Source organism: Brachionichthys hirsutus, chromosome 12 (genome assembly GCF_040956055.1).
Source record: "Brachionichthys hirsutus isolate HB-005 chromosome 12, CSIRO-AGI_Bhir_v1, whole genome shotgun sequence".
NCBI classification, from domain to species: Eukaryota; Metazoa; Chordata; class Actinopteri; order Lophiiformes; family Brachionichthyidae; genus Brachionichthys; species Brachionichthys hirsutus.
Genome location: NC_090908.1, coordinates 322,701 through 340,485, shown reverse-complemented (window position 1 = coordinate 340,485; position 17,785 = coordinate 322,701). Strand labels below are relative to the sequence as shown.

The 17,785-nt window shown below is 48.7% G+C and overlaps 2 protein-coding genes across 2 annotated transcripts in view; one reads left to right on the top strand and one right to left on the bottom strand.

Annotated features, from left to right (window-relative positions):
• Positions 1-274: 274 nt before the first annotated feature.
• Positions 275-13,383, top strand: f5 (coagulation factor V). Its single transcript, XM_068746439.1, has 26 exons — positions 275-432; positions 711-793; positions 883-1,005; positions 1,467-1,679; positions 1,763-1,921; positions 2,440-2,661; positions 2,750-2,915; positions 3,257-3,437; positions 4,456-4,552; positions 4,654-4,859; positions 5,450-5,597; positions 5,698-5,910; positions 6,236-6,619; positions 6,848-7,625; positions 7,723-7,891; positions 8,382-8,618; positions 9,671-9,887; positions 10,741-10,920; positions 11,029-11,145; positions 11,223-11,294; positions 11,362-11,447; positions 11,528-11,683; positions 12,184-12,328; positions 12,624-12,775; positions 12,873-13,055; positions 13,135-13,383. Exons 1-26 carry the CDS (start codon positions 275-277, stop codon positions 13,279-13,281), a joined length of 4,992 nt encoding a protein of 1,663 aa, XP_068602540.1. The 3' UTR covers positions 13,282-13,383.
• A 299-nt stretch (positions 13,384-13,682) lies between these two features.
• vwa8 (von Willebrand factor A domain containing 8) overlaps positions 13,683-17,785 on the bottom strand; it is a 35,097-nt gene continuing 30,994 nt past the window's right edge. Inside the window, exons 41-45 of the mRNA XM_068746039.1 lie at positions 17,269-17,394; positions 17,035-17,193; positions 15,500-15,598; positions 14,880-15,118; positions 13,683-14,280 (exon numbers count right to left, since the gene is read on the bottom strand). Of these exons, the coding sequence (XP_068602140.1) occupies positions 14,166-14,280; positions 14,880-15,118; positions 15,500-15,598; positions 17,035-17,193; positions 17,269-17,394 (738 nt within the window). The 3' untranslated portion in view covers positions 13,683-14,165. The remainder of the gene's footprint in view (positions 14,281-14,879; positions 15,119-15,499; positions 15,599-17,034; positions 17,194-17,268; positions 17,395-17,785) is intronic.

Below are 17,785 nucleotides of genomic sequence, written 5' to 3'. Positions count from 1 at the left end.
AAAGAACAACCATAGACCTCTACTATGTAAATATATGAATATTTCTTATAATCTGTTTCTTTCGAGTTCATACTCACCTGCAGACCGATATTCAACTCATCTCCTTTGTGTTTCTAGCAGGCGCCCCTGAAACCCAGAAAGCGCCAGTCCCAGGTCATTGCCCTGGGACACGCCGTTTAACCAGCGAGTGCGTTTGTGCATCAGTGAGTCTGGAGCGCTCCGTCGGATCACGGCTCGTTTACCTGGAGAACAGGTCTGGAGTCTGATTCCAGACATGAGGCTCGATGTCCGTGCTGCTCTGGGGCGTCGCCTGTCTGCCTTGGTTCTCCTGACTGTCCTTCAGGTCAACGCAGACCAACGTCGACCGAGAGAGAGACACTATTACATTGCAGCTGTTGAGATAGACTGGGACTATTCTGGGAACGACTCACAGCGGTAGGACGATGGCTGGATGAGTACTTCATAGTATCTTAATTTGGCTTATTGCTTTAGTTTCTTTTCTTGTTTAATCTTGTGTAGGATAATCTCAGAAGTCGCGTCTAGCTTCGTGTTATAGAAATTGTCTGTACATTTTTTGACTTTGCTTTTGTGTTTTTCATCCTACAATGCATAATGAAGCGTCACATGTGAGGAAGTACGCGTCTCAAATATAAAGTGCGGTTGTTAAGACTGGTATGGAATCATCTTTTGTGTTGCTCTTCTTCCTTTAGGTTTGGCCACCCTTATAGGAAAGTGGTCTATCGAGAGTATGAGAAAGACTTCAGAGAGGCGAAGCCTCATCCCTCCTGGCTAGGTACATTTGGATATACGTGTTCTGGGTTACCATGGTGACAGGTCAAGTATCACAGGTTACAAGAACGTGAAGCCATGTCTTCTCTGTAGGCCTACTAGGACCCACACTGAGGGCAGAAGAAGGGGACGTGGTCATTGTTACTTTCAGGAACAAGGCAAGCGGACCACATAGCGTCCACCCCCACGGTGTTGCCTACGGCAAACAGTCAGAAGGTGGGTGCCTGTAGAACGAATGGACCCTGGTGGGAGCAGTAAAACTCCATGTTATACGTCTGTTCTCATGGTTTTAGCCATTCCAGTAAACATTGGCCAACACAACAAATAATGTTGTTTGTCTTTTTGTAAAATATTAACCAGGACAGGTGGATTTTCACATGTAGTACTGAAGTCCAACAGGAAGCATTGCCCACGCATACCTGTATCTATTCACATTTAGAGAAATAACAAGAACATTTGAAGAACATTGTAATTAAGCCTAAACCTCAATTTAAAAAAATCAGTGTGCAGAAAGATTGACATTTTTAAAAACAGCTGGCAGCAAGGTGTTTAAATCTTCATTATATTTGTAATGTTATTCAAAAACGTAATAATATTCCCTGATTTGTTTTATAGTATTCGGTTAAATAGTCAGTGCTCCTCCGGTTTCCATTTCTAATTCAGTATCGGTTTTGCAGGAGCCAACTACTTTGACAACACTTCAGTGAAGGAGAAAGAGGACGATGTGGTGCTGCCCAACAGGGAGCACGTTTACTCCTGGGAGGTGACATCCGACGTTTCTCCCCTGCCAGACGATCCTACCTGTCTCACCTACACCTACATCTCCCACCACAATGTTGTTGAGGACTACAACTCAGGTCTCATTGGTACTTTACTCATCTGCAAGCCTGGTAAGTGTTGCAATGTGTTTTCTTTCATACTTCGCATAATACACTTTCACACACTCCCCTATTCCCGCTCTGTTTTTGCGTAGGTAGTCTGGATGAGCTGGGCAGACAGGTTGGCATCGACCAGGAATACGTGTTCCTCTTTGGCGTTTTTGATGAGCGAGAGAGCAAGCACAAAGCAAACAGCCAAGCCGAGGCGCACGTCAAACACACCATCAATGGCTTCACCAAAGGATCGCTACCTGGTTAGTTACGACGTGTACCGAGGGAGGGGCAAACGGAGGGGCGCGGAATAAACATCAACACAACATTACCATGACACCATTTGTAACATGGAAGGGTTGGGGGTGTGGCATGTACCAACATTTAGATACAGACCATACTTTGCTATTGTCAAATATTGTTTTTGGGTCTCAAAAAATCTCGACTACCTAACAAATAACTAGAAAAGCAGTCAGAGAGCGCAGACCTCCTCCAAGCAGCTCGTTGCCTCCACATCGTACATCATCATCACCATCACCATCATCATAATCTTGAATAACAGGAACAGCTGCTTTGTTCTTAGTACCGTGACTCAAACTCTACTTGCAGTTCTCAGATCGCTCCTGGTACTTACATTTCAATAGTTACTTAGACTATTATCTTGATGACTTTAGTGTTGTGGGTATTTTTTCATGATGGCTGGAACATGAGTCGGTGTGTGGGGAGACAAAGCGCTCGACAAAGACAACTATTTAAGGATAAATGCTTTGGTGCATTTCAGATGTCAGTCTGTGCGCCCATGCCGCGGTGGCGCTGCATCTGGTGGGCATGAGCTCAGAGCCAGAGGTGTTCTCGGTGCACATGAACGGGCAGGTGCTGCAGCAGAATGGGCACAAAGTGTCGTCAGTGGGCCTCATCAGTGGCTCTACGAGCACCGCCACGATGGTGGCGCTCCACACGGGCCGCTGGCTGCTTTCCTCACACACCGTCAAACACACGGAAGGTAAGGGTTTCTCTCAGCTCGCTGGTCCGTGCTGTACCACGGATTGAACAGAATCTTTACCTTTACTACGGTATTTCTACCATTTCAGCTGGGATGCACGGCTTGGTGGAGGTGAAAATGTGTGATGGCTTTGAAGCACCCCAACGCAAAATGACCATTGAACAGAAACGGAACAGCAGGGAGTGGACGTACTACATAGCTGCGGAGGAGGTCGTCTGGGACTACGCCCCCAACATGCCTGAATATATTGACGAGTAAGCAGCGTTCACAGAGAAATCACACGTTGGTGCCCCTGACCGGCGCCGTGACTCAGCAAACAAAGCCACCTTCTCTCACAGCGCCATCATTCCTGAGTGAATATTCACCTGGCGATTGTCCTGTATAAGTCCCGCCTTCCTCCACTTTAACTTTCGAAGCACCGGTAGCTCACGTGGGAGATCAAACTGGATTTAAGAATCATTGTTCCCCTCACTCCTCTGGGAGTCCCGGTCGACTTTGTCCTCTGTTCATTGGTCACCTCAGCTTAAATGAGCTTCTTATAGATCTGCTCTCTCTGTTACAAATCAATGAAAAGTAAATACCTTTCCTTGTGTAGGGACTTCAAGTTCACGTATCTGGAACAGTCGTCCCAGCGTGTCGGTGGAAGGTACAAGAAGGCGGTCTTCACGCTCTACACAAATAAGTCTTTCACCGAAAGGCTGGAGACCAAGCAACGGAAAAACGAGCTTGGGATCCTGGGGCCAGTGATTAGGGCCCAGACCAGAGATGTTATCAAGGTAGGACGAATCACATGAAATCAAGCAGAAATCAACCACAAAGGCTTTAAAGTGAAGTGTGCTCAACCAGCCAATGAAGATGGGGGGGGGGGCGCTGTAGCCTGGGCGCTGGGCCGTAGTACAGAGGATGTAACATTTACATTAATAATCCCCAAAGTGACACGTTTAAAGTTTCAGACCCATCCAGGTTTCAGCGTGTAAAGTTTCAGACCCTCCAGGTTTCAGCGTGTAAAGTTTCAGACCCTCCAGGTTTCAGCGTGTAAAGTTTCAGACCCTCCAGGTTTCAGCGTGTAAAGTTTCAGACCCATCCAGGTTTCAGCGTGTAAAGTTTCAGACCCTCCAGGTTTCAGACCCTCCAGGTTTCAGCGTGTAAAGTTTCAGACCCTCCAGGTTTCAGCGTGTAAAGTTTCAGACCCTCCAGGTTTCAGCGTGTAAAGTTTCAGACCCTCCAGGTTTCAGCGTGTAAAGTTTCAGACCCATCCAGGTTTCAGCGTGTAAAGTTTCAGACCCATCCAGGTTTCAGCGTGTAAAGTTTCAGACCCTCCAGGTTTCAGCGTGTAAAGTTTCAGACCCTCCAGGTTTCAGACCCTCCAGGTTTCAGCGTGTAAAGTTTCAGACCCTCCAGGTTTCAGCGTGTAAAGTTTCAGACCCTCCAGGTTTCAGCGTGTAAAGTTTCAGACCCTCCAGGTTTCAGCGTGTAAAGTTTCAGACCCTCCAGGTTTCAGCGTGTAAAGTTTCAGACCCTCCAGGTTTCAGCGTGTAAAGTTTCAGTCCCTCCAGGTTTCAGCGTGTAAAGTTTCAGACCCTCCAGGTTTCAGCGTGTAAAGTTTCAGACCCTCCAGGTTTCAGCGTGTAAAGTTTCAGACCCTCCAGGTTTTGAGTACAGGTTGTACTGTAGAGCCACATGTTGGTTGAACGCGCGCTTCCTATCTATGGGTCAGCAAGCATCACACCTGTCCTCCCACCTGTCCTCCCACTTGTCCTGCGGGTCCTCCCACGTCCCTTTGTACACCTACAGATTGTTTTCAAGAACATGGCTTCCAGAGCCTACAGCATCTATCCACATGGACTGACCATAGAGAAGTCACAAGAGGGAGCCAACTACCCAGCAGGAAGTAAAAATACTGGACTCAAACCAATCGGTGTTAAGTTCACTATTTACTCGGATCGATTGTCGAAGATGTGTAAAATAAAAATAAATAAATTTTGTTGCCAGGCAACCAGTCTCACGGTGTCCCGCCAGGCGAGGAACACACCTATGTATGGAGAGTGGTTGATGAGGACGAACCTTTGGACAAAGACCCTCGTTGTCTGACACGGATGTATCACAGTGCAGTGGACACACCGCGGGACATTGCTTCAGGACTGATAGGACCCCTCCTCATCTGTAAGAGCCAGTCGCTCAATGTCAGGAACGTTCAGGTAAAAACGCTGCATCCCAGCAGCAATGTCGTCTCCCCGTCTCTCAGGAGATCACGTGTCCACTCTTGCTGAGATTGAAGCATTGAAACAAGTTATGTATAAGTTACACATGAACTTGTGCTTTGCCAATAACAGGGAATACAACTTCGTACGTTGTAACGTGGACACGGGTATTGCTATACTGTAGCATCGTTGTCATGAACAACAACTCATGGTACTCGATCCACAATGGCTGCACGAGTAGCAAATACTGATATGCAAATACCTTGGTGCATCCTGTTCTGTCATGCTTGAATGAAACGATCTGATATTTTCAGCCTCGTCCCGTGAACACAGCCAGATGGGCGAGGGCCTTGATGCGTCTTTGAATCAAAGACAAACTTGTTGCTACCCCTCTGTTAATGGAAGAATAACCCTACATAGAGTTTCCCAAATCTCATTGTCGATGGGCTGCATGCTAGTGTTTGCTGCTGCTTCATTAGCTTTACTGTGTGTAGATGCATCTGGTGGGGGTTTCCCTGTGGGACACCGCAGATCGATAAGGCACTAACGATGACGTAACAACGTTAAAACGCCTTTTATTGCTACAGCTGAAAGCAGACAAGGAGCAGCATGCAATGTTTGCCGTGTTCGATGAGAATAAGAGTTGGTACCTGGACGACAACATTGAACAACATTGTGATCGATCCAGGGTCAGCAAAGCAGAGCCAGACTTTTACCAGTCCAATGTCATGCACAGTAAGTCCAATCATAATTGGAGCCAAGATCCTGAAACAATAGTTCTTGCATTCCCCTTTCCCGCCTGCCTGGCCTGATATTTCTCGACATGTCTTGACAGCAATTAACGGCTACGTGTTTGAGAGCGGCGCCCTGTTGGGCTTTTGCAACGGGGAAGTTGCAACATGGCACGTGTCCAGCGTTGGAGCGCAGGACTACATCCAGACCATTACTTTCTACGGCCACACCTTTGAGCTGAATGAGCGGACAGAGGACTTCCTCAGCCTCCCCCCGATGACTGGCGAAACCATCAACATGAACATGGATAACCTTGGTCAGTCATTTTGCCTCGGCCCAGTAACCTTGTTACTGCAATAACTATTAATGACTGTCTCAGCAGGAGAGGACACAGGGCACATGCGCTAACGCAGCACCATGACCCCCCACCTTTTAAACAGCATGCCAGCATTTATCTTAAATGTTTCTCTCTAAATAGATTATGACAGAGTTACAATGTGTCACAAACACACGAGAAACGCCACATGCCTGACATAAATAGGACGGGGAAACTAAAGGAAAGTTCCTGCAATCATCTGAAATGTTCACGCATGCTGTTTCTTCCATTGGTGACCCATTTTACTTGACCTCTCTGCAACCAGGCGTCTGGCTGTTGGCCTCCCTGAACTCCCACGAGACGACCAAAGGAATGCGCATCAAGTTTCAAGATGTCGAGTGCTATCGGGATTACCAGTACGAGTACAGCGACTACGAGGATCAAGCAGCACATAAAAACTACGCTGTCTGGAAGCCTCCAAGCTTGGATGAAGTCAAGGAGAAGAAGAAGCAAAGTCCTGCAGTCGGAACAGTGGAGGAGATCGATATTTACACAGCACAGTTCGCAGCCGAGTTAGGGCTCAGGTCCTCAAGCAACCAATCCCACAGCACAGATGTGGAGGAGCTGGACCTCTCCTTCCTCGACTATGATGTCATTGATGTTGTTGATGGAGAAATGAATATCACACTTAATGACACGGATAGAAACAGTGAAACTAATGCTACTAGTTCAAAGCTCAATGGAGTCAACGAGACTTCATTAACAAATGATGGACTAAACCTCACAGCAGTTATTCTGCTTAACCAAACCCGTTCAATAAGTCTACAGAGCAGTCCTACACAACCAACGTTCAACCATTCCTCTGTGTACAAAACCAAGAACACAACTGATGTCCATCGGCCAAACACATCTCTAACGCATGACAGTGCGCCTACAGCTAGCAGTGGCTCTAAGGTGGGAGTGTCCCACACAAAGAACACCACGCTTCACTCTGGTGCAGCAAATGAATCCACAGAGGTTCCACATCTGGGGGGGACAACGGGCTCTGAGGAGCACCGTGCCTCAGACAGCAGCGAAGAAGTATTTATCTATCTTCAAGAAAACCACACCACCTTGATTAAAACCACCTCTGTCAAAATACCGGGGCACAACTGGACTTATGAGGGAACTCACCACATGGTTCCCATGGATGTTCCTTTGGACATGATGAAATATTTAGGTAAAGAGACCCCTCAGACAATGGCACCCCCAAAGAAGGTCAGGAAGGTGAATCTTCGAAAAAGGCCCCAGAAAGGCCAAGGCATGAAAACCCGGAGGAGAAAGGAATACAAGCCCCAGCCCAGGACTGGGTTACCATTTTCTCCTCGTGGATTTCATCCACACGGGCCACGCCCCAGTGCACTGCAGCCCGTCTCTGACGAGGACCTCATCAATATGCCCGTGGTCATCGGCGTGCCTCGGCCTGACTTTAGTGACTATCAGCTGTACGTTCCCGGCGATGAGCCCGATCACCTGGGCCTCGAGCAGCCAGACGTGAAAGCAGACGAGTACGAGTATGTGAGTTACAAGGACCCCTACAGCAGCCACGAAGACATCGAGAAGTTCAACATGGATGACAAAACAAAATACTTCTTAAAATTTACTGGCACAAATGTCAAGACTTATTTCATTGCTGCAGAGGAAGTCGAGTGGGATTATGCTGGCTATGGACAGAGGTAAGCACCCTGATCATAGTAGCCCTCACGCACAAATGGGGGTATACTTATACACAAACACGTACAATGCTGACATAAGGTCCTGTTATTATGTTAGGAGACAAGAAAAGTCACTCCAAAGCAGCCGAGAAACAAAATTTACCAAAGCAGTTTTCAGAAGCTACATGGACAGTAGCTTCAGCGTACCTGAAATCCGTGGAGAGATAGATGAGCATCTGGGCATCCTGGGGCCCGTCATCAAGGCCGAGGTCGGACAAACCCTCATGGTAAGCATGGCAGAGGTCAGACAAACCCTCATGGTAAGCATGGCAGAGGTCAGACAAACCCTCATGGTAAGCATGGCAGAGGTCAGACAAACCCTCACGGTAAGCATGGCAGAGGTCAGACAAACCCTCATGGCAAGCATGGCAGAGGTCAGACAAACCCTCATGGTAAGCATGGCAGAGGTCAGACAAACCCTCATGGTAAGCATGGCAGAGGTCAGACAAACCCTCATGGTAAGCATGGCAGAGGTCGTGTAATGTGAACGTTGTGCAGCGTGGCGTATCATCACCAGAAATTTAACATCCTAGCGTTCAACGTGACATTACACAGCACACGTTCCTGCTGTTTGCCTGAACACCCGTAACCATGGCAACACCATATTCATTTACATCCATCGAGGGCCACCAACATTACAAAAGACGAGCCATCGCTTAGAGCGGGGTCAAACTGCTCTGTCCACCCCTGGCTTCGAGCGTGTCTTTTGTCTTGCAGGTGGTGTTCAAGAACAATGCGGCCCGCCCATACTCATTACACCCAAATGGCGTGTCCTACACCAAGCAGACAGAGGGACTGTCCTATGAGGATGGCTCAAAATATTGGTACAAATACGACAATGAAGTTCAACCCAATACCAGCTTCATTTATATATGGAAGGTGCATCCTACGATCGGTCCGACAGCAGGAGAGTCTCATTGCCGGACCTGGGCCTACTACTCGGGCGTGAATCCTGTGAGTCATGTAATGAATTATCTCAACTTCAGTTTTGGATGGCAAACATCTGAGAAATTATATTTGCAAAGACCGATTAAAGCCATTTTCATTTGCATTTCACCCAGGAACCGCATAAAAACACGTGGTGTAAAAGTAATTACCTGCGCAGAGGCAGAGGTAATTACTTTTACTTTTTATAGCGATTTTTCATGTTTAGCAGGTTTATGGAAAAACTGCTGGATTGAAAAAAACATTCTTGGTCTAATTTAGATTCCATCAAATTTTGAGAGCGATCCAGATACCTGCTGGATTTTCCTATTTACTTACAATGGAGGGGATTTTTTTATTTTAAAAACCATATTTTGTAAAATATACATTCAATTCTACTACTACTGTAATTTCTTCTTGTCCCCTGAGGGGTCTCCACAGCAACCCAACCTTCTCCACTTCACCCTGTCCTTTGCATCATCCTCCCTCACTACGTCCATGTCTCTTCTCCTGGGTCGTCCTCTAGTCCTGTTCCCTGGCAGTTCCATCCTCAGCATCCTTCTACTGATATAGTCCCTGTCTCTCCTCTGGACATGTCCAATCGATTGAAGTCTGGTCTCTCTGACCTTGTCTCCAAAATGCCTAACCTTCACTGTCCCTCTTATTGTCTCATTTCTAATCCTGTCCAACCTGGTCACTCCCAAGGAGAACCTCAGCATCTTCATCTCCCCCACTTCTAGCTCCGCCTCCTGTCTCTTCCTCAGAGACACTGTCTCTAAGCCGTCCATCATGGCTGGACTCACCACTGTCTTGTACAATTTAGAACCTTTTGATTCAGAATTCAGAATACTTTCTTAATCCCAAAGGGACATTCATGATCTGCACCTACCTGATGAGGTCACCATGAGGATGCTGTAAATCCAATTTCGAGGGGAATGAGCTGCTTGGCGGAGGTCTGCGCTCTCCGAGTGCTTTTATAAATCTTTATCTTAAAAATAAATGATTCTAGTGTTTGTTTTCAACAGAGGTGTATTAATATTTCGTTTTTTAATTCTGAACCGAGTGTGTTCCCTGCCTCCTAGGAAAGGGATGTGAACTCTGGCTTGATTGGGCCTTTACTGGTTTGTCGAGAGGGCACCGTGGACAGAGAGACAACAGACTGGAGGGAGTTCATTCTACTTTTCATGACCTTTGATGAGTCTCACAGCTGGTACTATGAGAAGAATCTTGAGGTCATTCAAAGGAAAAGTCGAAGACGAGTTATGGACCTAAATTTAAAGGATAAACTCAAATTCCATTGTAAGTAATGACATATCTTCAGCTAATCTGGTGTGAATCATGAGCATGTCTTGCACTCTACCCTAAACTCTCTACCCTAAACTCTCAACCACAAACTCTCTACCCTATAGTCTCAACCCCAAACTCTCTACCCTAAACTCTCTACCCTAAACTCTCAACCACAAACTCTCTACCCTAAACTCTCAACCACAAACTCTCAACCCTAAACTCTCAACCACAAACTCTCTACCCTATAGTCTCAACCCCAAACTCTCTACCCTAAACTCTCTACCCTAAAGTCTCAACCACAAACTCTCTACCCTAAACTCTCTACCCTAAAGTCTCAACCACAAACTCTCTACCCTAAACTCTTTACCCTATAGTCTCAACCCTAAAGTCTCAACCACAAACTCTCTACCCTAAACTCTCAACCACAAACTCTCTACCCTATAGTCTCAACCACAAACTCTCTACCCTAAAGTCTCAACCACAAACTCTCTACCCTAAACTCTCAACCACAAACTCTCTACCCTATAGTCTCAACCACAAACTCTCTACCCTAAACTCTCAACCACAAACTCTCTACCCTATAGTCTCAACCACAAACTCTCTACCCTAAACTCTCAACCACAAACTCTCTACCCTAAACTCTCAACCCCAAACTCTCTACCCTAAAGTCTCAACCCTAAACTGCTCTTGGGACATTCTTGCCTCTTAAAACTACATTGATCTCATAATGAGCTAATATGTTTCTGTAGGTACAGATCATAGTTCTAATACTAGATTTGTACTTACATTAAATACTTCTTACAGGACAGAAAAACTAGGTAACATGATCAAAAACCCAAATATCTTTTTTCCCTTTTATTCTAAGCCATCAATGGCATCATTTACAGCTTAAAGGGCCTGAGGATGTCCACCAACCAGCTGGTCTGCTGGCACTTGATCAACATGGGTTCTCCCAAAGACTTTCAGAGCATCCACTTCCATGGTCAGACGTTCGTCCACAAGAAGACAACCAGCCACAGGCAGGCTGTGTACCCGCTGCTACCTGGTTAGCAACATGGCTGCTGATTTGGGTTTTTAAAGTTTTGAAAAGATGTCATTCTCTACACTAGTTCCCTTATTGACTGGTATCGGTATTTGACGAGCGTCTTTGCAGGGAGCTTTGCTGCTCTGGAGATGTATCCATCGAAGCCTGGCCTGTGGCAGCTGGAGACAGAGGTTGCTTTCAACCAACAGAAGGGCATGCAGACCCTCTTCCTGGTTCTGGAGAATGGTACATTCTCTCATCAGCATTTGCAGAATGATTTTGCAATGACATTCTATTGATATATTGTTTGAATGTCTCCGAAGACTGCAATCGTCCCCTGGGTCTAGAGTCAGGCAGTGTCAAAGACGATGAGTTCACGGCCGTCAACACTCGAGGTAGCCACAGCTAATAAGCTGTAGTCATGGTGATGTTGCCTTTCCTAAGCCATTTCCCTCTTTGAAGGATACTGGGAACCCCATCTGGCCAGATTAAACAACCAGGGTAAATACAATGCATGGAGCACAGAGCAAAACTACAGCTGGATTCAGGTGTGTATTGTTGGTGAGTATACCGGTACATACTGTATCTGTAAATACCTTCAGATACCTGTGAGCTTCTCACTGTACAGGTGGATTTCCAAAGGCCAGTTGTGATCAGCCAGGTGGCCACCCAGGGAGCCAGGCAGTTATTCCACTCGCAGTTCGTGTTGAAGTACTACGTCTCCTACAGCACTGATCGCCGCAAGTGGATCTTCTATAAGGGGGCCAGCAAAGGCCTGAGAAAGGTGAGAGACCTTTGATCACATCCGACATCAATGCAAGCAGCCACAAAATAAAATAGAAAGACTGAAAGACTAATTACACCAGTCACCTCAGCTGTCTCCTCTCAATGTGGAGGAGCACAGCCCCACCCAGAGCTCCTCCCTGGTAACCGAGCCCCACCCAGAGTTCCTCCCTGGTAACCTAGCCCCACCCAGAGTTCCTCCCTGGTGATCGAGCCCCACCCAGAGTTCCTCCCTGGTGACCGAGCCCCCCCAGAGTTCCTCCCTGGTGACTGAGCTCCACTCAGAGTAATGATTCCTCCGGGATCTGGAAAAAGTACTCCCGGAGGTGGGAGTTGAAGACCACACTGACAGGGGGCTCAGCCGGATGGTTCAAGCAAACCCTTAAAGACCTGCGAGTGTTTGCCACCGACCCTCCCTGTGGATCCAACTCACCACCAGGTAGTGATCCGTTAACAGCTTTGCCCCTCTCTTCACCCGAATGCATCTCAATCTATCACCAGGTGTTCTCAGGTAACCAGGAAGCATATGAGACAAAGACAAACAGCTTCTTTCCTCCTGTGGTTGGACGGTTCATTCGGCTTCACCCTATCCAGTGGTACAACAAGGCGACAGTCCGAATGGAGTTCTATGGCTGCGAGCTTGACGGTAATGTGAGCCAGTTCAAATACTGTATGGATCCCATCATGTTTTATTATCTGATACAGGCCACAGTCTTTAAGATCATGCAGCATTCACGGCACTTCGTGTCGGCCTTTCACAAAACATTCCAGCTCGGGAGGTACGAATACTTTGGCAAGCAACCGTATTCTGTATATTATTGTGTGTAATTATTACTATTATTGTTTTTGTCGTCATAAGAAAGTTTTGTACTTTGTGAAGCATGAAGAGATGTCATTGTGGTTTGGAAACGTACGTAAATATAATATACGGCTCTCCCCAGGCTGTTCTGTGCCTTTGGGGATGGAGAGCGGACTGATTGAAGACCACCACATAACTGCCAGCTCCAGAGCCTCAAGCTGGTTCTCTGGACCATGGGAGGCCTCCCTTGGACGCCTCAATAGACAAGGAACCATTAATGCATGGCAGGCTAAGGTACAGCACTCTAGTCCACAGTAGACAACCGCTGTCGTTTAGCACAAACAGTGCTGACAGTGGGCTCCAGTGATCCGAGTCTCTTTGTCTTCCCCAGTATAACGACATGAACCAGTGGCTTCAGGTAGAGCTGCCCCAGATTAAGAAGATCACAGGTATCATAACGCAAGGAGCCAAGTCTCTGGGGAAAGAGAAGTATGTCATTTCCTACACGCTGCAGTACAGCAGCAACGGGATACACTGGGACCAGTACACAGATGACGAGGACGCCCCTCCCAAGGTAAGCTTTGGGGGAAACGGATCTACATCAACTGGAGTGAGAATCTCTGATTCCAAACTATGACTCTCATCAAATCCAGATTTTCTTGGGAAACACAGACAACGACGACCACGTGAAGAATTACATCTACCCGCCTATTTTCTCCCGCTTTATCCGAATCATCCCGAAAACCTGGAACGGCTCCATCACGCTGAGGATAGAACTACTGGGCTGTGACTTTGAGTGATAAGCTTCGACACACACATATCTATTGTATACGGGACAAACAGCTGCACTAGTGCACAGGAAACAAGGTGCGATGGTGAAGTACACGAACAGGAAGTGTTAGAGGAAGTTCCCAAAGGCAAGCCAGACGAAGGCGTGCAATCATCAAATAAAGAGGAAGACTATTCATGTTGTTGCTGCTTCAGTCTGGATGCTTGCATTACAATACTGACTCTGGCTTCAAAGTATTTCATTAATGCCTCTGCAACAGAGGCTATGCTAACAGGATAGCTAACCATTGATGGGATTCAGTGCATTTATAAAACACGCTGGATCAGGGAGACCCACCCCGAGAATTTAGAATTATGTTGGTGTCATTGTCATCTTGTTATTCTATTAATACTGGATTAATGGCGGTTTTCTTAAGTAACACTTTAATATATTAATATTTTGCTACAATTAGATCTTGGCTGCAAACCTGTATTACTATTATTATTGTAGTGAATTTAGATGATAAATAAATGATTGTGAATCACCAGAATACCAGGATCCAGATCAGACTGGTATGTAGCATGACCATAAGGTCGGTTATGTGATTGACCTCATGTGGAAGATGGATGGATGGAAGTCTTTTTCGTGCGACCCTCCTTTTCTAGCCGGAGCTGCTTTAATTGACATTCATAGCAGTGCCTCCTCTGAGGGAGTAAAGGAGCATCAAACACACCAACGACGCTCGGATTGTCTCCAACAGTGAACGAAACCATCTGTCCCTTTAAGACGTCGAGACCCGACACAGCGCAGACGTCTCTAGAAAAGGCCCCACACCCCCGTCTGCCATTGTGCCAACAGTTCAGTGCAGCACAGGCACGCTTCCCTTTGAATGATCCATCGCAGGGTTCCGTTATTTCAGGCTGAGGCGCTTGACAGCATTGTAGATGTAAAGATCTGCTGCAGTATCTGGGGGATCTTCTTGGTGTCCATGGCAACAAAGGATCTCCCTGCTGGCAGGGTCTTCTGCAGTCTGAAACAAAAGATTGAAGTTTGAGGTTAAATGGAGAAACGGAATACTTCCACAAAGACCAACCAGACGGGGGCTTCTTTGGGGTGTGATTGGACAGAACCAGGACAGAACTAGGACAGAACTAGGACAGAACTAGGACAGTTCCGGGAGGACGGTGGATGCGACTGAAACGCCCGGGGGAGTTTGTTAGCACTTTACTTCTGCCCCCGTTACGGCCCCCACTGTATGCTCCCCGTGTATGTAGACTCCCAGAGCGGGGGGGAACTCTCTCCCGCATGGCTCCAGCGAGAGGGGGCGTGCCAATCAGAAAGCCAGCTGGAGCCTCGGGCGTGGCAGGAGGGGCCCCGCGCTTTGGTTTTGTGACGTTCCTTGCTAGTAAGGGACAGCCCCCAGGTTATTACCGCAGCCCCCCCATGTGTTTGTCTTTTAGGTTCATTTCTTCATAAGTGATTTTGTTGGGACTGCCGCCTTCGAGCATCCCGTTTCATTGCCGCCCCCCCCCCCCCCCCCATCTCTAGCACCTTCTCGTCCTCTCCATCCTTTTCATTCTGTTTTCTACTTTCTCTTTTTGTACCTTTGATCTCCATCTTGTAGCTCACCTTTCTGCCTGATCACCTAGGGATCCAATGAAAATGGCAAAGGCACTGACCCGCGGGTCAGAGGTCAGGACCTGAGCGAAGCGCTCGGGCTGGATACCGTAGCGCTCCAGATTAGCATCGCTGAGCACCACCACAAAGCGTTCGTCCGCCTCCTCTCGCGCCAGCTCCTTGATGCTGGCGTCGGTGCCCTGCAGGGTGGCGTCCCCGCTCATGCAGAACTGGGCATGGGCGTGCATGGTCTCCATGAGAGGAAGACAGCAGGGACAGACACAAAGATGTCCTATTAACACATCTTCCAGTGTGTACTTTGTCAGGGAAGTGACATCTCACAAAGACATTCTCAGAATGATTCGAATCTTAAAGCGCAGCGATAGAAACACTTTGCTGTATTTGAGAGAGCACGTACGCAGTAAGTACCGGTAATCGTTCAAGTACTGATTCCTAATCCGAGAGAGCACGTACGCAGTAAGTACCGGTAATCGTTCAAGTACTGATTCCTAATCCGAGAGAGCACGTACGCAGTAAGTACCGGTAATCGTTCAAGTACTGATTCCTAATCCGAGAGAGCACGTACGCAGTAAGTACCGGTAATCGTTCAAGTACTGATTCCTAATCCATACCTTGAGAACTTGAAGTCTCTGCTTGTTATTCTTCGGGACTTTGTCTGCTCTGACCAGCTCAATGTCGCAGCCGTCGCCTGAATGGCCGACGACGTCGTACTGCAGAGAAAAGGGTTAAGAACACGGTGCCACGCAGAACACGGTACCACGCAGAACACGGTGCCACGCAGAACACGGTGCCACGCAGAACACGGTGCCACGCAGGACACGGTACCACGCAGAACACGGTGCCACGCAGAACACGGTGCCACGCAGGACACGGTACCACGCAGGACACGGTGCCACGCAGAACACGGTGCCACGCAGAACACGGTGCCACGCAGAACACGGTACCACGCAGGACACGGTGCCACGCAGGACACGGTACCACGCAGGACACGGTGCCACGCAGAACACGGTACCACGCAGAACACGGTACCACGCAGGACACGGTACCAAGCAGGACACGGTACCACGCAGAACACGGTACCAAGCAGGACACGGTACCACGCAGGACACGGTACCAAGCAGGACACGGTACCAAGCAGAACACGGTGCCACGCAGGACACGGTACCACGCAGGACACGGTGCCACGCAGAACACGGTACCACGCAGGACACGGTACCAAGCAGGACACGGTACCACGCAGAACACGGTACCACGCAGGACACGGTACCACGCAGGACACGGTACCAAGCAGGACACGGTACCAAGCAGGACACGGTACCAAGCAGGACACGGTGCCACGCAGGACACGGTACCAAGCAGGACACGGTACCACGCAGGACACGGTACCACGCAGAACACGGTACCAAGCAGAACACGGTACCAAGCAGGACACGGTACCAAGCAGGACACGGTACCAAGCAGGACACGGTACCAAGCAGGACACGGTGCCACGCAGGACACGGTACCAAGCAGGACACGGTGCCACGCAGGACACGGTGCCACGCAGAACACGGTGCCACGCAGAACACGGTGCCGCGCAGGACACGGTGCCACGCAGGACACGGTACCACGCAGGACACGGTGCCACGCAGGACACGGTACCAAGCAGGACACGGTACCAAGCAGGACACGGTACCACGCAGAACACGGTACCACGCAGGACACGGTACCACGCAGGACACGGTACCAAGCAGGACACGGTACCAAGCAGGACACGGTGCCACGCAGGACACGGTACCAAGCAGGACACGGTGCCACGCAGGACACGGTGCCACGCAGAACACGGTGCCACGCAGAACACGGTGCCGCGCAGGACACGGTGCCACGCAGGACACGGTACCAAGCAGGACACGGTACCAAGCAGGACACGGTACCACATTCATTCACTTCGCTGGTGAAGCTACCGGCGTAGCCACCGCTAACGCTGCATAAAGACCTGCATCCATTAGATCCTTGGGTTGATCAGAACACCTTGGAGCCGTATACCTGTGTGCCATCTGCATGGTGTACTTACCAACATCTAACATCTAGTTTACTCCCGAAGAATAACGGCAACAATTCCCACCGTGCTGATTGGTCTCGCCCCCCCGCTGTGCTGCATGCGTACCTTGAACTTGTGTTGATAATTCTCCAGCGCCTCCATGACCATGCAGACGGCCTCCACGCAGCGCTCCAGCCTGCCATCGACGCCGTTGAAGCGGTACATGCTGCCCGACACGTCGACCAACACTCGCAAACGCTTGGGCTTCAGCTGGGGACTGCCCGGCTGCAAACAGACACGACAAGGTAAGCCGCCGCCGGGATCGCCCCCTCCACGAGGTCTGCAGGTGAACAAACTCACCTCTGGATCCAGCTCCCCCCTGCGTTTGTATATGGTTCTCTCTCCAACGAGTCCATCGATGATCTTAGCATCGTCCAGTTCTCCCAGAGGCTGGTTCTTCATCCACCGTCGCTCCGTCCCTTTAGCCTAAAGCACCAACATCAGAACCACAAGGGATGAGTCCACTCTGGAGGGCCCCCGCTGGACTGATGTCTCCATAAGCAACAAGAAGCTCCTTCATTTGGGTTCACCATGTTCACACATATCATGCATCTCCACTGGGTGGCGCTGTTGCTGCACAGCAGAAAGGCCCCTGGTCCAGGTCCAGCTGGGGGCCTTCCATCAGGACTTTGACTCTGCGTGGCTTTAGATGCTGGGATGAATTCTAAATGACATTTCTTTTGCAAATTGAAGCTTTCATTTGCTTCTTTCTTTGCAAACAGTTTGTCACAGCATCACTAAACTATGCTCTGCGTCTAAGGAGCTACGTCCCTGCTAGCATTTAAAACACTCGGTACCACAGGACTCCACACCGGCA